The sequence below is a fragment of the Mirounga angustirostris genome, unplaced genomic scaffold (assembly GCF_029215605.1).
Source record: "Mirounga angustirostris isolate CCGP_5_RB_7025 unplaced genomic scaffold, mMirAng1.0.hap1 SCAF_2, whole genome shotgun sequence".
NCBI classification, from domain to species: domain Eukaryota; kingdom Metazoa; phylum Chordata; class Mammalia; order Carnivora; family Phocidae; genus Mirounga; species Mirounga angustirostris.
Window position 1 is genome coordinate 5,210,302 of NW_026991710.1, and position 23,549 is coordinate 5,233,850.

The 23,549-nt window shown below is 51.9% G+C and overlaps 1 protein-coding gene across 1 annotated transcript in view; it reads left to right on the forward strand.

Annotated features, from left to right (window-relative positions):
• Window positions 1-845: 845 nt before the first annotated feature.
• CRMP1 (collapsin response mediator protein 1) overlaps window positions 846-23,549 on the forward strand; it is a 69,834-nt gene continuing 47,130 nt past the window's right edge. Inside the window, exon 1 of the mRNA XM_045879488.2 lies at window positions 846-1,226. Within this exon, the coding sequence (XP_045735444.1) occupies window positions 846-1,226 (381 nt within the window). The remainder of the gene's footprint in view (window positions 1,227-23,549) is intronic.

Below are 23,549 nucleotides of genomic sequence, written 5' to 3' on the forward strand. Positions count from 1 at the left end.
GTGTCAGCTCCCAGAGGGCAGGACTTGGTGTATTTTGTTCACAGCGCCATCCCCAGCACCCACAACGTGCTAGGCACCAGCGGGCACTCAATACAACACTGTAGAGTGAATGAATGCTGTGTCCAATGTGTGAGTGTTTCTCCGGTTGTGCGATTAATTTCGGTGTGATGCTGGGTTGGTGGGGTTGGGTGCCTATGAGAATTTCTGGTGTGGGTGTGTGTAATTGGCTCGTAACATGTACAAGCTTGTACGTGTGTGCAAAAATGTCTAAGATGTGACTGAATGAGCCTGTGTGTGACTGGGAAGCCTGAGTGTAATCGACTCCCGTGTGTGTGTGTGTGTGTGAGCGCGTGCCAGCATGTTTGTGCATTTCTCCCGTGTTTTACGGCGTAATTGGCTGGTGCGCTGGTACGAACCTGTGTGTGCCTGGGGAGTGTGTAAGTGTGCGCACGCGAGTGTGTGTGCATACTCCAGGTCCCGCCCCTCGCTCTCCTCGCGCTCTGCGCTCGGCCTGGGGGCGGGGAGTGGGGCTGCGGCGAGGCCACTGCGGTTCGTCTGCCCGCCCTCGGCGCTGCGGCTCGGGCACGTCACCGTCCCTCCCCGCCCCCGCCGCGGTCCCCGCCCCCCCGGTCCTTTGTAGCCGGCCGCGGCGCTCGCCTACCGCCGCCCGGAGGCCCCGCCCCGGCCCCGCCCCGGCCCCGCCCCGCCGCGCGCCCCGCCCCTCCCCGGGCCGCAGTCGCTCCTGGGCCGCCGCGGGCCCGCAGCGAGCGCGGAGCGTGGCGCACGGCGGTGGCCAGGGCCGCGAGCGGGCGGGAGCGCGGGTGGGCTGCCGGCCTTGGACCGGCATGGCGGACCGGCGGCGCGCGTGGAACACGGAGGACGACCTGCCCGTGTACCTGGCGCGGCCGGGTAGCGCGGCGCAGACGCCGCGCCAGAAGTACGGCGGCATGTTCGCCGCGGTGGAGGGCGCTTACGAGAACAAGACCATCGACTTCGACGCGTACAGCGTGGGCCGCCGCGGCTCGGCGCGCACGCCTCGCAGTGCTGGCCGGCCCGACGCCGTCGGCCTGCCGGGGCCCGGCGGTAGCGAGGACACGGCCAGCGACGTGAGTGAGCTCTCGGGCTCGGCGGTCAGCTCGCCGGGCGAGCGCGAGGAGCGAGCACCCGCGCTGCGCATCCGTTGCCCTGCGCCCCGTGACCTGCCACTCGGCCGGGACAATGGCCAGGTACCCTCGGGACGCGCGCGGACCGGACGGGGGGCGGGGCCCTCGGGGCAGCTGGGCGTGGAGCCGCCGGAGCGGAGTGCCTGGGCCGCTGCCACCGGGCTTGAGAGGGCCACGGAAGCCCCCTCCCCCCCTCCGTCACACTGGAGGGTCGGAGAGGTGGTACGATTTGGTCGGGGTTGGCCAGCCCAGCCCGTGAGACTCCAAAGGGTCCTTCGAAATCCAGCCCCCCGCTCCTCTTCTGCAGGAAGGGAGAGCAAGGCTCTGAGAAGGAAAGTAAGTTGGCTACAGCCGCCACATGGACCCTTAAAACGCGAGGGGACCTCTGGGGTGAAGTTAATCCAAGGATCCCCATTCCCTGCCTTATGGGAAAAGAAGGGGAGCTCTTTCCCGCATTCGTGCATTCATTTATTCACTCACTCACTAGTGATTATGAAGCACCTACTGTGTTCCAGACTCTGGAAAAGGTTCAGTGAAACGCCTGTGGTCACACAGGTTAATGCTGAAAGGAACCTTTCGTGTGTGCTCCCTCTATGCTTGGGGGAAAGATTTGGTTAACGATTTAGATGAGTCGGGCAGCTAGCACTAGAAACTGCTACCCCCAAGCACCGACATCTTCAGGGGATGCTCCTGAGTCCCACAGCACGATGCCACTGTGCTCTCTTCACAGAGCAAGTTGGAGATTTGAACCCCGGTCTCTAGCTTCCCAGACTTGGAGGTTTTTACCCCCCTAAAGTGAAGGAGCATTAGGGAGAGGGAATGCCAGGCCCTGGGCCCTATGGCTCTTCTCCCTTAAGCTAGCGGTTGCCAGGGAATTGGAGGAAGATGGACGGGTAGACAGCACAGCTTTGGGATGTATGTGTGAGGGTCGGGACCAGATGCCAGGGCAACGGAAGTTGGAACACCCGAGGGCCAGCGGGCTGTCAGCTTAGCCCAGAACTCGAAGTCTGAGCACTGCTCAGGTCCCAGACCCGCGGTAGGCGCTGGGGTCCCAGCTCAGCACGCTGGCCCCACCCCAGGCCAGGGTGGGTGAGAGATTCATTGTGAGAATTAAATCAGCTAATGCTGGTAAGCAGTGAGCATTCAATAAATGTTCGTTGTTGAATTTTACTATCATTTTTTATTAGCCCTTCTCCCCTTAAATACTGTGAGAGGCATAAAGTGAGCGGGAGGAAGCCGAGCTCGATTCAGACAGAAATCTGGGAGGGCTTCCTGGAGGAGTGGGGGGCTGCGCCAGCCTGCGGCTGCAAGGACGCACTACCGGGTCTCCTGCGGCTCCCATGCTCTCGCTCTCCGCTTCCTGTCCCTTTGCTCGAGAACTCTCCATGGTCCTGAATTCGGCGCCCTGAAGAGGGGAGGTCTACAATGATGGGGTGGGGGCAAGGGAGGGAGATATCGAGAGAGTCATCTCCTTTCCTCTACCCCTTCTTATTCTCCCCTCACCACCTCCTTCCCTGGTGGCCGACCTTGTTTGGGATCCAGACTTCTGAGCCCGAGCGGGAGGCTTCAGAGCTGCGGATCCTGAAGTCAGGGTCTGTACCGGGAAACCCTGGTTTCCAACCAAGGCACCTCGTCCTCTTGAACCTCAGCTTCTCCACCTGTGAAATGGGGATGGCGTTTTTCTCCCAGCCACCCACAAGGCGTGGTGGAGTATCAGGGAGGCGAGAGCGCTTTGTGCCACGTCCGGAAGCTGTCTGCAAGTGCGTCCGTGGTCAGTGTCGCCAGCGTCAGCATCGCCCCCAGGTTCTGCCTGGGCCGGCTCCGCAGCCGCGCCTAGGCATTTGGGGATGGTGGTCGCTTCACCTCTTCCACTCCTCTCTCTCCCCCTCTGGCCCTCTCTTCCGTTTCTCCATGGCTTCTCGGGGACTGGACAAAAGGCGGCGCCCTCCGGCGCGCCTAGGGCTCCAGAAGTCCTCCAGGTTTGGGACTGCGGAGCCCAGGGGCTCACGGTCTCCCTAAGGGAAGTGTTTTACTTTCTGCGGACCAAGCCGCCACGGGACTCGGGTTCCGGGGCGGGCTTCGCGGCTCCAGTGCTTTGCAGAGGGTACAGGGGCCCGAGGTCCTCCCCCCGCCCAGAAAGCTCTCTCCTGGGGAGGGAGGAGGAGTTTCTGCGGCGCAGGCGCAGCGTTTGCTGAGGCCCGAGGCCCAGCGGCTGCGGCGCTTTGTACCCGGGAAGTCGGCTTGGGAGCAGCGATCTGTTTGGCCAATTGCGAACCGGTGCCCCTCCCCCCAATACACACGTGGTCTTGTCCCCAGCTCTGGAGCTTCCCTGTCCAGACTGACCTCTGGGGACGTCCTGGTGCGTGGAACCTAGGACTTAACAACGCTGAGGAAGGCAATGTAGGCAACATGGGAACGGAGGCCTGCAAATTCTGGTCATCAACAAGAATTTAAGACCCAGCTCAGAGTCCAGAGGACAGACTGAAAGAATGAGTGGAGAATGAGCTCTCGATAAGGTGTGCGGGAACCTGGCTTCCAGAAACTGTTATGCTGTAGCTAATGCACTTTGCACCTGAGATACCATTTTATTTCTGTAAGCCCCAACTTTCCACCTGCAAAATGGGAAAATGATGGCCTAGTGTTCCTGGAATACTAAGTTGCTTATCTTTTGTTAATCTACAACCCCGCACTGTTCCAAGGCCAAGATATCTCTGGCCTCCTGTCCTGGTGTGGGTGACTGGCCTCTAGGTGGCTTTGGAGGGAAGAGCTTCAGGCCTCAGCCTGTGTAGTGGGGTGCTTTACCAGCCCTAGCACACCCTCCCTCTGGGTGGCAACTTGAAAGTAAAGAAGATGGGTTGGTCTTTTAAAAGATACTGCTAGTTTGTATTTTGTAGGCAGAAAGTGAATGGCAGAGGTTAACATTTTATTGTCTGGAGATTTGGGGCACCTGTCTGGGGTTGTGGGGGCTTGCTAGGACTCCCCTTTCCCCCTTCCCACTTTTCTCCTTTCCTGTCAAGAGGTTTATCAAGCTATGCCCTGGCTTCCTGCCCACCTCTCCCCAGAGCAGCACCTGGGTCAGGGGTGCTGAGGCTATGGTGCCTCTCCTGGGGTATCTGGGGACCTTAGCACCAGTGGTCTGGCCCTCCAAGCAATCACTGGTAAGCAAGACTGTGGGGGTGACCTGGCGGCTCCAGGGCCAGGCTGCTGTGTGATGAGAAGCTGCTGCAGGAGGTAGAGCAGGTCAGCCACTAATTAGGTTAGGGCCTTGTCTCTCTCATCCCTGCTGCACTCCCTTGGCCTGGCAGTAAGGCTCCTGCTGAGCCCTCCGGGAGGCTGATTCAATGATGGGAGTTGGGAGCGTGGCAGGAACGGCTTTATGGAGAGGCCCTTGACGATGAGTCTGGGAGATGGGTAACCTTTTGTCTGGGGTTAGATATTAAGGAAGAGGGTACAGCTTGAATAAAGGCTTGGAGTCCCTGGAGATGGAGAAGCGCTTGATCTATTCAGGGAGTGTGCAGAGCGGATGGACAAACAGACGAACGGAGGCTGCATGCAGCAAGAGAGGCAGGAGAGGGCTGGGGCAGTCGTTGGGCCGGGTCCGGAGGGCCGCCGAACGCTCAAGCAGCTCCGGCGGGTCCTCGGCGCCCGCCCCACGCTCCCTCCCCAGCGCAGCTGTTCCGGGGAGGCCCGCAGATGCGGGGCCGCCCACCTGTGGCGCCGCCGCGGGGCCTTGCCCGCGCAGCCCAAGGCCGTCTCTGGCATTTAAAAGCACCCTGAAAACCAGACCCTCCCCATCGGGAGAGCGAGGCCGGGGCGCAGCCGAGGGCGTGTGCGCGGGGCGGGGGTCGGCAGGGCTGGGCGGTTCGGGGGGCGGGGGGCGGAGTGGGGGGGATCGGAAGGGAAGCGCTTCCTGGTTCGAGCCGACAGGGGCGAATCGGGCTCGGCTCCGCGCCTCCGGGAGGAGCTGTCTGTCTGTAGCCCCCTCCTCCCGCCCTCGCCTCTCCCTCCTCCTCCCACCCTCCTCACCGAGCCGGGCGGTGCTGGCGGCCGGAGCGGCGGCGGCGGGCGGGCCGAGCAGCCGGGGCAGCGGGCGCGTGGGCAGCCGCGGGCGCCGAGCTTCCGTTCCTCTCTTCTGCCCTCCCGGGCCTTTGTCACCGCGCCCGCGGGGAGCGGGACCGGTTGATAGAGCCGGGCGAGCGAAAGACAGCCCCCACAGGTCCGCCGGCCGGGCCGAGGGCGCCAGCGGGGCCATGTCGTACCAGGGCAAGAAGAGCATTCCGCACATCACGGTAAGCCGGACCCCCGCCCCCGCCCCCGCCCCGCCGTTCTTTGTGGGGTGGGGGTGGTCGCCGCCAGGGTCGGGATCCGCGGGGGGGCGGCAGGGGCGGCCCCCGAGGCTTCCTGCGTGGCGGCGGGTGGGGCGGGGCTGATCTCAGCGCTGCAGCCCCCTCCCCCCAGCCTCTGGGGACAATGGTGGTGGTGGTGGTGGGGAGCCCCGCATGGCTAGGCGGGGCTGGAGCCTCGGGTCCCTCTCCCCGCGGGCTTGCCGCCCCCCACCCCCCACCCCACGGGAAGTGCCGGAGGATGGCGTGGACAGGGAGGATGCGGAGCTGAACAAAAGAGGGAGGGGCGCGGGGGGCCGAACCCCTCCCTCCCGCCCTGGAGCGGGGATGGGGCGGGGAGTGCCGAGCGTCCTGCGCCTGGCCTCCGCACCGTCGGGCTCTTGGACCTCGCCGCCGAGTTCCTTCCCAGCCGGAGGAAGGAAAAATAGCGTCCTCCGCCTCCCACTCCCCGCCCCTACTGATGGAGTGGAAGCCTGGACCTAGAGGCAGCGCCATGATGGAGTGCCCCTCCCATTCCTCACCGCAGCTAAAAATAAACCTAATGGGGCGGCACTGGCAACTGTGGCCCCGGAAGGGTTAACGCTGGGGGGTAGAAGGGTGGTGGGCGCTGAGCCGTCCGCCGTCCCTGGGTGTGGCCGGAAACAAAGGATCCCTGCTTTGTCTTGGGTGGGGAGCTGAGGGCTGAGGGCGCAGCTCTGGGGAGACCTGGCCTCCACCCCATTCCCTCCCTGGTACCGGAGTCCAGCCAAACCAGTCCTGAAGGATGTGGCTCACAGGAGCTGAGGAAGCCTGTGGGCCTTTGGTGGCGGGTGCTGGAGTAGCCAGGTGCTGGGAGGTGGCGTTCTGGGTGTGATAGAATCTTCCAGCATGGTACCTGAGGTTTGAGGCAGGAAACCCAGCATACTCATTTATCCAGAATCCTGGCTCCGGGAGCCCCAGGGCACCTGCAGGAGGAGGGCAGCCTTGGGGAGGAGGAAGCTGACATTTCCCATTAGCCTGCCCAGTTTAGGGCAGATACTATTTTGAGTCTTCTCAATAAATCCTAAACCTCCCAGAGGCTGGAGCACTGGCTGGGGCACAATTGAGAGGCAGGTTGGGACAGAGCCTCCCCAGCCCCCCACCCCTGCGCCTCCTCTCCAACTGTGGGCTGAGTCTTCCCTTGGAAAACTCCTCCTGGGCCCAGCTTCAAGTCTCTCCAGCAGACCTTTGGTGACTTCCTGCCTAGAGGTGTGATCCCTGAGGGTAGAGACCATCTCTCTCCCATCCATAATTCCTGCCTTCTGAGATAGGAAGGTGTGACTGGCCAGTCCTATAATCAACAGAAGAGGTGTGGTAGGGGTGTGGTTGCCCCAGGCAAGGCAGTGCCGGGAGGAAAGGGGGGGGTTGTTTGATTAAGTCCCTGCCTTGGGCCTCTCTAACCCTGAACCCTCAGGGGAACCAGGGCAAGTGATGGGATTGGGGGTGATGCAGTGACTGCTGAGTCTGGAGCCTTGGGTCCCACTGTGGCTGTGGCCCATGGCAGGTCTGTCCCCCTCTCAGGACCCTGGTTTCCAGGAAGGCAGTTTTGCCCGATGGTCTTTGAGGCAGGTGCGCAGGTGCGTAAGAACAGTACCCCAGGCTTGAACAGCTGCCCTGCCCCCCTCTGTGACCCTCAGGGAGTGGAGATGGCTGCCCAGGCTTTTGTACCAGACAGATCTGGGAGCTCAGCCTCGCTCTGCCACCTCTCAGCGTCTGCGCTTTGATATCCCACATGGGCCCACACTGGCCGCTTCCCAGGATCAGTGTGCATCCAAGAGGACTCTGGCAAAGCACTTAGTATGTGTTAGACCCGTAATAAGGGCAGTAGAACTGCTGGCTGATGCTGCTTTCGTCTTTGTGCGAAGCCAGTAGTCAACCTGTGTGTCAAAGAGAACCAAATGGTGTGGTTCTAGCAGCTTCGATAGCATGGGTTCGTGGGGAGGAGACGCTGAAAAGTATACTTAGTTCCTGGGAAGGAGGCTCTTGATGAGCATTTATTTGTGTTTCATTTGGTCCACATAAGGCCACTTCACCCAGAAAGACTTGTGGTTTAAACAAACAGCAAACCAGAGAGGATGGACTTGAATGGAGCCCCTTTGTAGGACCCTCAGCTTCCTGTGGATCTTTTGCTGATAATGTACACGTTGTGACAGGAACCAGAATGCCATTAGAAGTGTGGTTTTCCAAATGCGGCACCCTTAGTTTGTGCAGCAGGTAAGTTAATAATGAGCACTGTGCTGGGTGCTAGGGACAGCAGGCTTGAGATGGGTTTGCACGTGCCTTCCCAGAGTTTGGCAAAGACCAACATTTCTGCCTGAAATTGCATCCAAGAGTGGGGGGTGTCCTAAAGGGACACACAGGAGGCTGGTGGAAACCATAGCAGGGACACCCACCCTAGTCCTGGGAGGAGGGCAGGGAGGAGGGGGGGTTCCTAGGTGAGTGGAGGAAGGCCCAGAGGCAAATGAGTGTGGCATGCGGGAGAAAATGAAGGAAAGTCAGCGTTGTGTGAACCTCTGCTTTCAAGTGTAGCTGCTCTGTACAGGGAGAGCAAATCCTGGATGTTTTTGGTAGCCATGGTGTGTGTGGCCCGTGGAGGGACCTGGTGGTTGAAAAGGACCAAGATACAACTCTCAGCTCATCCCCAAGATCCCACCTGCTCCATGTTGGGTCACTCTGTGCCCACTGTGAGCCTCAGCGTTGTCATCTGAGCAATCAGGATAAGGTCCCACTTTAGCCAGAGCATCCAGAGATAGGGGAGAGGGTACTTGAGCAGAGGAGAAGGAGGGACATCCCAGGTGGGGCATGGCCGAGTTAAGAAAATGTTCTACCCATGTTGATTGTGATCGGGCATCTTTCCTTTTATTTCCCATCTCAGCCTTTTCCTGAGATCATAGAGTACCCGACAGAGAGGAGGGAAACTGCAGAAACACTTAGCTTCAGCCCCTAAGGATTGTTTAAAAATATTTACAAAGCTCTCTTTTGTGTGTGGCTTTTTAAAAAATTAATGGCACAGCCAGGGATTAACTTAGCTGAGGCTGTTTCTGGAGCCCACTGCAGTGGATAAGTGTTAGAACATCCTGGGCGTGGCTCTGAGCAAACAAAGGCACATGGCTTCCTGGCCCTGCAGAAGCTCTAGGCTCCCAGCAGAGCCAGCGAAGGGGGCTCGGTCATGGGAGGAGACCAGAGTGTCCACTGCAATGGTGAAGAATTATTATTATTAAAAGGAGGACTTCCCGAGGACTGATCATTTGTGGGTTTGCAGGCTGTTAGAGCATTCAGCATGACCTCCGTGATTTCTTACTGGGTTTTCACAGCAGGCCTATCAGGAAGGCAGGCCAGCGATATCCCTGCGTCCCAAAGAGTAAGCGCAGGTTCACAGAGACTTGGTGGCACGTAAAAATTCTTGCAGTGGCCTGTGGAGGAAGAAAGAGCCAGATGCAAGCAGAGGGGGCTAGAAGGGCTGGTCTGCCTGCTATGAAAATCACTATCTGATTGAAATCTGTGTGTGTCTGTGTGCGTGCATGAGTTCCGTCAAAAGGCGAAGATGGGCAGGGAAGAAAGAGATCAGTAAGTGAAACTCACATCAGACTCTAGTTAGTTACTCTAATGTGCAAATATGCAAAACACGTGAGGCCTGTTATACTTCTTCTTGAGGATGCCATTCAGTTCAGATACTCAGTTTATTTGCCCTCCCTTTTTTTTTAACACAAAGGATTTGAGATGCCCCCAGGGATTTGTCATGCATATAGTGAGATCTTGGAATACCAGGGCCAAAGATCGAGGAAGAGCTGGGAACAGAACTGCCAGTGTTTCAGGCCACTGGAGGTGTGCACCTGGACATCTATCTGATACCCGATTCGGAGCTTCTGTCGTCCAGGGCAGAGAAGCAGACACCCTCAGTTAACGTCAAGTACCAGAGAGGGGAAAGTAGGCCGTATTCTTAGGGGAAAAATTACTTTGTTTAAATTACATTCTTGAAAAGCGTTTCAGAGAGGGTAACAATGATATCGTTAGGACTTCCTCTGTAACCTAGCTGGGCCAACCTAGCCCTGTATCTCTGTTTCTCATGATGAACTTGGCCATGACTGAATCCATGGAACGCACTTGATAGGACATATGTGAATGTGCCTGGCACATTTCGGTGGCTGACAGATGATCGTTCCCTTCTCCAGACTCAGGCTCCCTCGGAGGAAATGAAAACTGAGAATGGGCAGGTGAGCGGGCAAGTGTTCACTGCGTGTCTGTTCTGTTCTTGGGACTATGCAGGTGTGATGGGCAGCTAAAGATAACTTTTCATGATCCATGACCCTAACAAGCTTACCACCTAAGTGACAACGTGCACACACAAGCAGTTAAGGATGACAGAGCACAAGTGTTAGAGGGGCTTGGGGAGGGGAGGACTCAGTGTTGGGGGAAGCTATAGGAGGTGGCTTCCTGGGACGTGGGGGGCAGCACGAGCTAGATGGTGAGGGATTTGATTGGTGGACACAAGGGACGAGCATGCAAGACAGGTGGACCAGCCTGTGGAAGACTTGGGCAGGAGAATGAATATGGTCAGAAGAGAGTGAGGCGTTAGACACAGATGGATTGGGGGGGGCAGCATGAGGAAGGAGAAATAAGCATGAAGGGGTGTGGGTATGGGGGGATTCTGTAACACTTTGGAGGTCACGTAGAATGTACCCAACGTGATGGAAATAGCATATAGGTTCTAAGTCTGGCTCAAATGCAGGTGGGATATTTGATCTCAGGCAAGTCACTTCCTTTCCCTGGGCTTCAGATTCCTTTTCTTTCTTTCTTTTTCTTTCAAGATTTTATGTATTTATTTGAGAGAGAGAGAGAGAGAGAGAGAGAGAGAGAGAGAGCAGGGGGAGGAGCAGGGATAAAAGGACAAGCCCACTGGACTGAATGTGGAGCCCAAAGCAGGGCTCGATCCCATGATCGTGAGATCATGACCTGAGCCGAAACTGAGAGTTGGACGCTTAACTGAGCCACCCAGGCACCCGGGGATTCCTTTTCTTTATAGAGTTCCAAGTTTAGGACACTCTGACTTTATTCTGTGGGTAACAGGAAGCCACTGGCAGTTCATGAACTGGGAAGCTGGTATGATAAAGGCAGCATGGAAGAGTGTGCATTCTGAAACCAGACAATTTGGGTTTGGAGTCTAACTGTTCCACTGACTTCGCTGTGTAGTTCAGGCAAGTGTTTTATTCTGTCTATGCACCAGTTTTCTCATTTGTGAAATGGGGATAATAATACTCCATAGGATTTTTCCTGAGAATAAGATGACTTACTGTGTGTCAGGTGCCTAGACTAGTACCTGCTCGTGGTGTATCCTCTGTAGGTTAGTTGCTGTTATTCTTATTGTGGGAGGGTGTATTAGTCAGCTGTGTTCTGTAGCAAACAGCCACCATATCTAGCTTTCAACAACATACATTTAATTCTTGTTGATGCTCTATGAGGGCCTTGGATTGGCTATAGCTTTGCCCCTGGATGCTGGTGAACAACGGGTCTGTTCCTTGTATCTCCTCACTTTGAGACTCAGGCTGGAGGAACCGAGGAGGGAGGCACAAGAGGCAACCTGGCATGCCTTTAAGAACTTGAGCTCAGTTACAGCTCACAGTCATGTGGTCACAGCAAGTCACATGATGAGACCTAAGTCAATGGAGAGAAGCCCCATGATAAACTTCCTTAAGGAGATATGAGGATTAGGGCGCCTTGGTGGCTCAGATGGTTGAACGTCTGCCTTCCACTCAGGTCATGATCTCAGGGTCCTGGGATCGAGTCCTGAGTCAGGCTCCCTGCTTGGTGGGGAGCCTGCTTCTCCCTCTCCCTCTGCTGTTCCCCTTGCTTGTGCTCTCTCAGTCAAATAAATAAAAAATCCTAAAAAAAAAAGGAGATATGAGGATCAAGTGTGAAAGTTACAAAAAAAAAAAAAAAAAGAAAAGGAGAGTTATGGCACATAAGAGATGCTAATAAACACCTGTTAGAGCTAATGATGAGATGGTCCGGAAGTATAAGGGGTGAGTTTGAAAGAAAAGGCCTGCACTGGTTCTTAGGTTGAATTAAGCTGGGAATGAGCACTAAGCTGAGGGGTCTCCGTGGGCAATTGGAAATCCAGATTGGTATGGGGTGGGGGGTGAGAGCCAAGGGCCAGATATGGAGATTAGGAACCCATTACAAGAAGCACTAGTGGAAGATAGGAAATGTGAGCTATTCTAGCAACTAGTGGTTCTCAGCCCATGTGCTGTGAGCAGAATGGTGTATTAAAAAAATCCTCTGCAGATGTGCTGCTAAATTTTGATCAGCATGTAAAATTTATATTTTTGCAGCCAAGTCTATAAATTGTTCTAGTAACATGTATCAGGTGGAGCAGGGAGGTGTTGAATGAGTCCAATTTTTTTTTTTTTGTGAATCAAAGGAAGCTCCTGCCCTGGAAAGAAAGCCTCAAGAGGACTTTGCCCTTGAGCATACAAAAGGACAGGGTCCAGGCCGTGGACAGTGCCCTGGTGCTGAAGCATAAGGACGTGAGCTATTCAAGGCCCCGAGACAGGCAGTCACACTGTAGTAGGGATGGCATGCTAATGAATGCTGACGGACTTGGTGTTGTGTAGGTCTTTAATTACTTTAAGAACGCTGCCATTTTTTATACTGTTTGAACATGTGTTCTGAACACAGATTGAGATTCGTTGCCCTGGAGGGATGCAGACATGAAATCCTAACTTTGCTCTGAGAAAAGATCACTCTGAATTGGGGTTAGTGGCTTGGGAGAAGGAGTGGGATCTAGGGTGTTTTCATAGAGATGCTGGTCTAGAAAACAAAAGCAAGCACTCCTTCCTTGGGCCTGTGCCCTAGGCACCTGGAACATTCTCCCTGACCAGGCTTACCCTCTCCAGCCCTTTGCCCTTGTATAAGCTGTGTCCATTCTCCGTGGAGGATCCTTCCCCCGGGGGCTGGGAACTGTGAGTGCTCCCACGTTAGAACTTTGGTTTGTCCACTCGATTGAACACTGGAGGACTGAGACAGCCTCTCATTCTCTTTGGCATCTCTCAGGTGTGCTCTTGCAGGCTGCTGACTCACAGAGAGACTTCATACTGCATGGGCAGATGAATGAAACCCGGTTGCAAATGGTGTTGCTTTGCTGAGTGAGGTTTCAGCCACTTCTGCACTTGACTTTCCTTAACAAATATCCTATCTGTGGATTTAGTATTTAGGTGGTTACCATCCAGAAGAAGATGAGGGGCTTGAAGGGTTTTTGGAGCTCAAAGAAGGGCCTCCCAAGAGGTACTTTGGCAGTAGGGAGAGGACAGAGCTGATCTATTAATGGGCTTCATTGCATTTCCCACTGAAAAGCAAGATTTTACAATAAGGGTCTTCCGTATAAGCTGGAGCATCATAGCACACATATCCCCTAGGCCTTGATTGAATAATGAATGACCTCAATGGCTCAATGGGTCTGATGCAGAATTACATAGAGCAAACGGGTAGCTGTTTTGGATTTTATACCTGTCCCCAGATTATGCTACCCTGTATTTTGTCCCATACTCATAGACCCTTAGGGCTGAAGTCCTAATAATATCTCAGCAAATATTTGATTTATACAACCTTAAAGTTAAAAGGAACCTTTTAAGTTATATGAAATTTTCAGTGTTTGTGTAGTTACGAAGGCAGGAAGTGGTGTCTGTTGCTTCTCCCTGTCTCTCCTCTAGTGCAGGAATTCCAAATACCCTCCCTTTGCATACCTCTAGTGACAGGGAGATCACCACTTTACTCAGCAGCCTGCTTTACTCTTGGGCAGCTCTGTTGGAAAGAAAGCTCACGTGTGTGTGGACTGAGGGTCTGCCTCTTGCCCTACTTTCGCCCCCAGAGTTTTCACAGGTCTCCTTTTCTTCCACACTGGCATTCCTGGAGGCTCTGGAAGGCATTTCTCAGGCATTTCTCCTTACCCAGGACCCTCTCTTTTCCAAAATGGCCCCGGTGCTCTCTTCCTCATGGAGCACACTTTCCAGGTACAATGTTAGAATTTTTCATTCCTTTTTCCCCTTCATTTTCTTCTTTTCTCTTTTGCTATCCTTTATTTCTGGGCATGCAGAACAAAATAGATTCAAAATAAAACTTTAATCATTGGGCACTTTTCAAACTGGCTTAAGAACTTTCTAGGTCACAGACACCTTTGAGAAGGTGATAAGAGCAATGGAAACTTTTTCCTGCTTCCTCAATGCATGGACATAGGACATTTGGCATAAAATATTGGACTACATAGACCAGTACTCAGCGTATGCAGAGTACAAAGTGCTTTTACATATTATTTTTAGGAATCCTGTGAGTTGATTAGTTAAACTTTGATTAGTTCCATTTACAGATGAGGAGACTGAAGCACACAGAGGTTAAGTATCTTGTCCCAGGTCACGTAGCTAATTCCCAGCTGCTTGGGAATAAGCTGTAGTCTCTGGCGTGAAGGATCTCCCAGCCTCGTGGGAGAAACAGACAGACGAAGATGAGCTGGAAGATGAAGCATCTTGAAGCAATGCTAAACATGAGGTTTGCGCCTCGAGCTGTGGGAAGTGCAAGGGATGACCACATGTTCCTGGGGTCAGGACACGGTGGCTCACAGGGTGAGTTGGAAATCAGTGGGTAGAGCAGGTTTGGCAGGAAGGCCATAGGAAGTCACGGGGGTGTGAAGTTGCAGTTTAGGAGCCAGTGTGTGGGAGTGACGGAATGTGGGGACACAAGGCTGGGGGAGGGGTGGGGTCAGGCCAGAAATTACCCAGGAGGGCGTACTTTGTCCTGTGCATGAGGGCAAGCTAGCTGATGAAGGGTTTAAAGGAGACGTGACATGGTTGCATTTGTGTTTCAGAAAGGTCACTGGCTGTCATGTGGAGGGGACAAGACAGGCAGCAGGGAGACAGGTGGTGAAGGCTGACCTGGGACAGGTGCAGTGGGAGGTGGGAATCAGCAGGTGCATGCGAGGACTTTCTGGACCAGATGCCACAAGATGGAGGAAAGACTTGGGTCTGAAGTGAGAGTTTAGAGAGAAGTCGAAGATGGAACTGGAGCATCTCAGTGAGATCTAACTCCCCCTGTTGCAAAGGTTAAAACAACAACAACAACAACAAAAAACAGGCACAGATCTAAGCGCTTGTCCACGTGTTTAATTCATTTGTCTTTCAGAAGAGTTCTCTGCATTACAGGTGGGAAACTGACACAGGCAGAGGAGGACTTGCCTGGGGCACAGCCTTAGTAAGGGTGTGGCCCGATCAGAGCTCAGGAAGTCTGCTTGGCACCCACAGACTTAACCAGCAGGCCACTCCGCCTCTTTGTCAAAGAGATACTGGGTGTGGAAGCATCTGGCTCACAGGAGGCATTGCCAGTGTTTATTGGGTGAATAGGTCTCTGCATTTAATATCTCCCCGCCAGGGAGCTCTTAGCAACTTTCGGAGCCCTTTAATCTGCCTTACTCCCTTCTGGCCACAATGGCAGCAACCCTATCAGGAGGGCAGGGGAATGCATGGCATCGGGATTGTGCTTGGTAAATAGTTGAATGGGTATATATGGTCGGTTCTTGCTTGTCCCCATTTTGCAGAGGACGAAACTGAGGCTCAGACATGTTAGCCACGTATCGTGAGGAGAACGCAGGATAACCACCGTAGGGGCAATGGGGCTGTCCTTTTGTAGGTATCAGGTGGAACTAGGTTCAAATCTGACAGCACCCACTCCTGGCTGTGTGACCTTGAGAAATTACTTCACTTCTCTGAGCTTCCTCACTTGTAGCCATCATACCCACCTCTTGTTTATTTTTATTTTATTTATTTACTTTTTTTTCTTTTTTTGAGGGAGAGTGTGAGCAAGGGGAGGGGCAGAGGGAGAGACAGAATCTTAAGCAGGCTCCATGCCCAGCGTGGATCCTGTCCTGGGGTTCCATCTCACGACCCTGAGATCATGACCTGAGCCGAAATCAAGAGTCAGACAACTGAGTGAGCCACTCAGGCACCCCTATCATACCCACTTCTTCAGGTAACTTAATTAAAAATGAAAACCCATGTAATGCAGAACTGACGCTTAGTATGCGCTCAAGAATGTGATTTCCTTAAAGGTAAAGGATTTCTGTCTACATTGCTTTGTATGAGGTCAAAAGCAGAGACAAGGCAACACAGAAATGGGTCTCAACATAGACACAGATGTAGCTAGCGCCCTCCTCTGGAGGCCCTGCCCGCTCCTGGGGTCATCTTACAGGTGGGTTATTTTAAAACCAGATATTCCCTCCATGAGGGAGTATTTCCTGACTGTCTGCTGGTCTCATGGGACCTGAGATCTTGCTGTTAAAACTGCAGTTGTCATGGAAATGGGCCCGAGTTTCCAGAGAAGGCCTGCAATCCATGGGGACCACCGCCATTTCTGCTTCATGAAGGAGGAAAATGCCATTGTGCTCTCTCTCCATGCAAGTGGAAAACAAATGTGTGTTAATTAGATTTGGTCTCAGGCCTGTTGCCACTTCCAGGGCTGCCTTCCTGGACAGGTGGCAAAGGACTGCTGGCTGACAGGCTGTCCCCTGAGATAAATCAAAGGCAAATGGGCTGGTTTTCTGGGAATAAGTAGGATGTGCAGATGCACCGTATGGCAGCCCATGCTGCTGCAGGAAGGTCGAATGGGAGATCTGCAAGGACGGGGGCTCTGGTTAGTAAAGGTAGGAACTGAGTCATGGAATTATGAAATATTTGAGCTAGAAAGTCCCTCAGATGGCTCTCAGCACAGTCTTGGTGGTGTATCAGTTCGCTTTGATACAATAATGCCCCATCACAAACAACCTTGTAATTCTGACTTACAACCCCAAATATTTACTGCTTATAGGTCTGTGGGTGGCAGAGGCGTTGCAGGGCTCAGCTAGATTTATCTTCAGGCTTCTGTTTGTGTCATACATTCTCCTCATATCCCCTCCTTCTGGGACTCAGAATGAAGGAGGCTCCCTCTTTGGGTCATGTTGTTTTCATGGCGTAGGGTGGACTGTCAAGATCGAGCCGAATCCCACCTGCCTCTTAAAGTTTGTGCTCAGACTGGCGCACTCACATCCACTCTCATTCTGTTGGTCAAAGCAAGTCACATGACTGTACCCACAGCTGGTGGAGCAGAAGAGCACTGGACCTACATTGGAGCACTGCGAGGGTAGGGGAGCAGAATGAATTGTAAAACAAATAGCACAACCCACCAGAGGATCCGTATCAAGATCATCTGGAGGTGTTTTTTAGTGACATAAATTCTTGGCCGGTAAACTACATCTGGTAGGTAAAAATCTTGACAGAAGCACCTGGATTGGAATTTTTAGCAGGTAATCCCAGTGGATTTTGGGGATCATCTAGGCTCAAGTGCCATGTTATACGTTGTAGATGCATGAATGAGGTGCGCCTACTGTCCTGTTGAATGTTTGGGTTGTAAACATAAGCCTCAACATTAGTGGCCCATAGAGTCTGAAGGACTGGTTACTTTTAAAACTCACCTTAACATTTCTTTTGTCTTAAGAGAATGAAGTTCAATGCATGGTCAAACACATTTCTATCAAAACAGGGCTTCCCAGATCTTTTTGAGACTCATTTCCATGCCAGCTCTTTGGAGGAAGGGATTCTTTATTTTCCCAAGGAGTGACTGGTTATTTCATTACTCTGATTTAGAGTATTAGTGAAGCATTGTGTATTAGTGAAGGATTGTAGGAGAGGGGACATGGGGCTGCATGCCCTCTCCCCAACTTCTTGGGGTGGCAGAATTAAAAGTATTGAAAGGGTGGTACTAAGCCCTAGTGCTAATGTAACCAGTTACATACATTGTGAAACATAGGTAATGGTTGTTTTTGTTCTCTGGGAATATAAAGATTACAAAATAACAGCCAGGAAAGAAGAACAGTGAAGAACTACAAGGTTGGACGAGGGAGAGGCAACTTCAGCATCCCAGGGTTTGGAGAAACCTTGCTGTCCTAATGCTCAATGAGGTTTCAGGACCACGGACAGCATACAGCTTCCACTTTCCATTCCTTATTTACTGCGTTGGAACTTTGAGAACACTGTGTCTATGTATGTACTATTTATTTTGTTGGAAGGCTCCACTTCTCCCCCTTTTTTGGTGTCTTTGAACTTCTCATATTTTAGAACCCAGTTTAAATGTCCCCTCCTTGATGACATAGTCACTGTCTTTCCCTGTCTCTGTAATAACAGCTTTGGTTTTCTGCTATTTTCCAGATACCCAAGGTTGCTAAACTAGTGATTTTAGGGTAAGTGTTTATTTGATTAGCACAGCACCTCTCTTTTCTTCCAGGGCTCCCTAGACCTTAATGGATTTTCCATCCCTCTGACTTTGCGGTGGAGATGACAGATTTTATTCCTACCAAGGATGTGGGAGAACAGAATGCAGAGAGGCTTAATGCTTTGCTCAGGGATAGACAATGATGCAGAAATTTCACTGTGACCCAGACCTCCCCTCCTAGCTGAGGCTGACTGTTTACTTTGCTGCTGTATGGGCAAGGATGTCTGAAGCTTTAAGGGCTAATTTTTGTAAGCACCACTCTACATAGTACTTAGTGTTTGTGAAGAGAATGAAGGCGTCCTGCCAACATCAGCTCTCTCCCAGCTGGGGCTGGGTGGGAGATGATAGCAGGTTTGCAGACAAGCCCTTCCCTTCCCTGGGCTTCTCCTCTGACTCACAGGACCTTTGGCAGAGATGTGATTACTGCCCAGAACCAAGGTTTAGGTGGGCCCCTCCTGAGGGGCTCCTTCAGCATCATCCGTGTTGTTCAGGCTTTGCATTAAACCATCTTCTCTTCTCAGGTAGCAGGCTTAGGCTTTCAGGGAATTTTAAAGGCAGAAAAAGAGATTTCTGATGTTTTCATCTGCTCTTTTCTCCTGTTCTCTGTTTCTTGCCCCACCCTCGCTTCCTCCCTCCCTTTCTTCGCTCTTGTTCATTTCCCTCCCTCTCCATCTCCCACTCCTCTCCTTCTCCCTCCCTCCCTCTTTTCAAACCTTCTCTTCTTCTTCCTCCCTTTCTCCTTTCCTCCTGTCTGTCACCACCTCTCCTGCTGCTCAGCAAACATTTGCTAAACACCCCTGGCTTGTCCCTGGGGATCCAGAGATGAATCACCCCAGGCACTGCTAGCCATGAAGGAGTGTCCAGTCCTGTAGGAGATGGGCAGGTGAACAGTGGACCTTGACGTGGGCTCAGTGTTGTGGCAGAGGGGTGTGCAAGGGGCAGTGGGACCTGGGCACACCCCACAGTCTCTGCTGGGGGGAGTCAGTTACTACCAGAAAGATCTGCTCCCTCCCCCCCCCCCCAAATTACTACCATATAGAGAGTTTGGTATTCTGCTTTTTCACCTAACATTTTATTCTCTAGCACTTTTGTCTGTCCTTAAAGATTCCTGGGAAATATTTTAGTAGATGAATGATACCCATTAGTGGTATGGTTATAGGATTGTAATTAATTCTGGATCACACCTTTGTGCATAATTCTTTGGCCCTGTTTGGGGATATTTTCCTGAGGACAGATTCCCAGGAGCCTGGCATCCCATGCTAAATTTTTAGATCAAAGTTCATGAACAGTTTTAAGGCCCTCGATATATTTTGCAAAATTGTCCAGTGCTTGATCTCATTGAGAAATCCCAAATTTGAGGAAAATATAAAGATTATCGGTTTCCCTTATACATCTGCCCAGTATTTCTGTGATGTCTTGGCTCAGAAGCTTTTGTATGTTTGAGTTCTTACTTGATGAAAGCCCTTTCATTATCATGTGACCAGCCTGGACTCCCTTCTACACATGGTGTTAGAGTCCCCATGGGCTGGCATCTGCAGAACTCTCCAGATCCCCACTCAAAGGTCATACTTCAGCCAGATAAAATCACATACAGATTCCCAAGCCCACCAGGCTCCTTCTTCCTCTGTGCCTGTCCCCACGTCATACCCCTTCCTGCAGTCTCTTTTCTCCTTTGCCATGTGGCTAATTCCTACTCATTCTTCCATCTCAGATAAGCATCCCCCCTCCCCGAAGAGCTGGAAGGGGTGGTAGGGCTCTGTGCTCCTCCCCATCTCTGCTCTTCTCTCTACCCCAGCCTTTCCCAGTATCCCCACTGGCCTGAGAACTCCTTAAAGGCAAGCACTATTTCTTTTAGCTGCACACACTGTTTCCTTAAATAGTTATTGAATATAGTTCCTGCTATAGAAGATGGCAAAGAACGAACAATGCATAATTCTACTGAGTATTTACATGGGCTAGGCCTGTGCTAAGTGCTTTGTGTATCTACGTCATGGACTTCACTAACAGTCTTATGAGGCAGGGACGGTGCCCATTTGCAGATGGGAAAACTAAGTCTAGAAGGTGTTAATTCACATGGATAACAAGTGGGCAGAGATTGGAACTTGTATCTGACTCTGGACATTCTGTTCCTCCATGACACTGATCCAAGGACATGAGCCATGCTGAGCATAATTCACTTTAGGTCACTGCTGTCACCGTGGAATGAATGGCAGTCTCTGGCATACCCTGCTCTTAGACTTTTGTTGAATTTTTGATTAAATATTTCATTTTCTTCCAAGTACTTAAACACTGGTTGTTCTACAGAGCTTGTCATTTTTCATATATGCTATTTGTGAGAGGCAGGGTATCATTAATTTTCTTTTAAATGTGTGATTTTACTTTGTTAAATTCTTAAAAATTATGTACCATCAAATTCGCTCTTCTTGGTGTGAGATCTTACACTCAGATTTCCTGTGTGAAGAAAGGGAGCCCTAGAATGCTGGGTCCTTGGGTCACAGACCTCTGGTCCTTTCTAAATTGCGTTTGATTATGGGTGTCATGGATTCTAGAGTGTGAAAATGTTTTAAGATATGACAGAAGGGTGTTTGATGGAACCAGTGCTAGGCAGGAAGTTAGGGAACGTTGGGTCTACCCTAGACCCCTATTAGTTGTGTGAACGTGGGAGGCCACCCCATCTTGAAGCCCCGTGTCCATCTGAGGTCAGATTGGAACTAACATTCCAGAAGAACCACTCAGTGCCGGGGCACCTGGGTGGCTCAGTTGGTTGGGCAACTGCCTTCGGCTCAGGTCATGATCCTGGAGTCCCGGGATTGAGTCCCGCATCGGGCTCCCTGCTCCGCGAGGAGCCTGCTTCTCCCTCTGACCCTCCCCCCTCTCAGGTACTCTCTCTCATTCTCGCTCTCTCAAATAAATAAATAAATCTTTAAAAAAAAAAAAAAAAAAAGAACCCACTCAGTGCCAACAGGCTTGGAAGGCCTAACTCTCGTAAAGCACAATTCTTAAGGTATTGTCTGGGGAAAGTATCTTTGTCAAATTTTCCATACCACAAAGGGATCTATGTTTGGAAAAGATGTAAATTCAGCTCTCCTCTTGCATTTTCACATTACACGTAAACAAAGTAAAGGATCTGGGTATTCCTGTTTTATAGAGATAATCTTTGTTTCTGCTAAATCCAGAATTTTCTAAATTCACTACACCTGGGAATCCCCTTTGGGAATAGCATCCACTTAAACCCCTCTGTGCTAGAGTTCCAAAGAACATGATTCTGAAAATGCCAATTAAAAGGCAAAGGCACTGCTAGTGTTAAGGAAGAAAAGGAGGAAGTCACATCAACTCTTGCCTCATTGTGGACATGCTGGTTTAAAAAGACACTTGCCCCTGAGAACACCGGAAGGGACCCCTTGCAATAGCTACACACACGGTCTGTCAGTAGTTGGGGAGGAGGTGGATTTGAACACAAACTGCACCCATCTGATTCTAGGAAGAGCAGGGTAGGGCTGATCTTCTGGTGCACAGTGCTTTAAATACCACCTTTCAGGCTGAGCCTGTATAGCCCTCTATTAAATGTGACAAGGCAGACGGCTGCCCTTGGGGTGCCAGGTTCTGGAAGCCGTGCACCAGCTGCTGCTGATGACTCACATTTCCCTGCTTTCTAGTGCCCGGGAAAACCTGCATACCAGCTTGTCTCTGCTTCTGGATATGTAGAGCCCACATCTCCTCTTTCCCTTGGTCCTGGAGTATCCTCTCTGGGAATGTGCAAATTGTGGCTGGCTTCTATCTTAGGGCTAAGAGACAGCGTGTAGGGACTGGTGAGCTTGAAGCCAGAGACCCTCCTGCTGGGGAGCAGGATATGCTAGTTCATACTTCTCTTCCTTGTCTTATGGCTCATAGTTTCTTGTCTCATGGTTGTGATACTTTTGCTCTCCATCTTAAACTATTCAGCCTTCAAGAATCACTTCAGGGACCCATCTATCTGTCCACCCCTCCATCCATCTGTCCATCCATCCATCCACCCTTCCATCTATGCATCCATCCATCCATCCAACCATCTGTCCATCTATCCATCCATCCATCCATCCATCCATCCATCCATCCATCCATCTGTCCATCCATCCATCCATCCATCCATCCATCCATCCATCCATCCATCCATCCACCCTTCCATCTATGCATCCATCTGTCCATCCGTCCATCCATCCATCCATCCATCCATCCATCCATCCATCCATCCATCCATCCATCTGTCCATCTATCCATCCATCCATCCATCCATCCATCTGTCCATCTATCCATCCATCCATCCATCCATCCATCCGTCCGTCCGTCCGTCCGTCCGTCCATCCATCCATCCATCCATCCATCCAACCATCCAACCATCCATCCATCCGTCCATCCGTCCGTCCATCCAGCCATCCATCCATCCGTCCATCCATCCATCTGTCCATCCAGCCAGCCAGTCAGCCAGCCAACCAGCCAGGCTGTGTCCGAGTATCAGAGATGCAGAGTGAAAATGGATGAAATCTTTACCCCCATGAAGCTAATGGTCTTGTAAGGACAGCTGCAGGGCACCTTTGCAGTTGGCACTAGTAGCCACATCAGCATGTATGCAGGAGTCCCCCATGAGTGTGTCTGACACTGTCAGTGGGGAAGCACCACAGCTCTGATGTCCGTGAGCAAGTCACCTTTTAGACAAACAGTGTGAATATATAGTGTGTGGGATGTACTGTAGTTGGTACTATGAAACAGAATGGGCAGAGGTATGGGGTTTGCTGGTAGGGCAGAGGTGTCCAGTGTTCCAGATAGGGCAGCCATTGGGGAGGGGGGCTCTCAGGTAAGAGAAATTGAACAGACACCTGAAGCAAGTGAGAGCGTGAATGTTGCCTGGGTAGTGGGATTCCAGATTACATTGGGTCTCACTGACTTGGCTTTCACTCTAAAGGAAATACAGGGCTGATGCATGACACCACTAGAGGGTCCTGAGTGGCAGGCTGCATGCCCTGTTTCTGCTCAGCGAACCTTCCCTGATTCTTGAGTGTGGGTTGACCCTTCTTCTCTGGACTTGTACAGTATTCTGTCTTCCTCTCATGACTGATGCCATGGGACCACTGGGACCACTCTGAGGTGCATTCCGTACAGTTCCTCAGAGGGTCCTGCTGGGATCTAGCCCCAGTTAACCCATGTTCGCCAGATCGGTGGACACTCTGTATGGGATTTGCGTGCCTGTCTGCCTCTCCCTACTTCCTCACTCCAGTTTGTGCAGTCACCTCCCAAAGACACTATCTGCCTCTCATCCTTGTCTCAGGCTCTGCTTTCAGGGAAACCCACGGAAGACACTCTTGGAAGTGTCTACCCTGAATTGTTACTGTTTACTCTCTCTCTCCCTACGCAGTGGCTGGAGCTTAAGGACAGAGGCTGTGTTTTTTATTCATCACTACATCTCCAGCTAGGAGATGGTACAAGTATAAATAAGCACAGGGCAAAACAATTCTCAGCCGTCAAGAAATGCAAATTAACGAATATTAATGACAACCAAGGGTGCTTGCTGATTTTATGCATGGCAAATCAGGGCAGTCCTTTTGGGAAGCTATCTGGTCATATTTATCAAGGGCCATAAAGAAGGTTTATACTGTTGGACTGAGTTGTTACGGTCTGGGAATTGACCCTAAGCATTCAAGCTGAGCGAAAAGCTTTGTGTGCAGAAATGATCATTGCAGCAATACGTACCATTGTGAAAAATCGA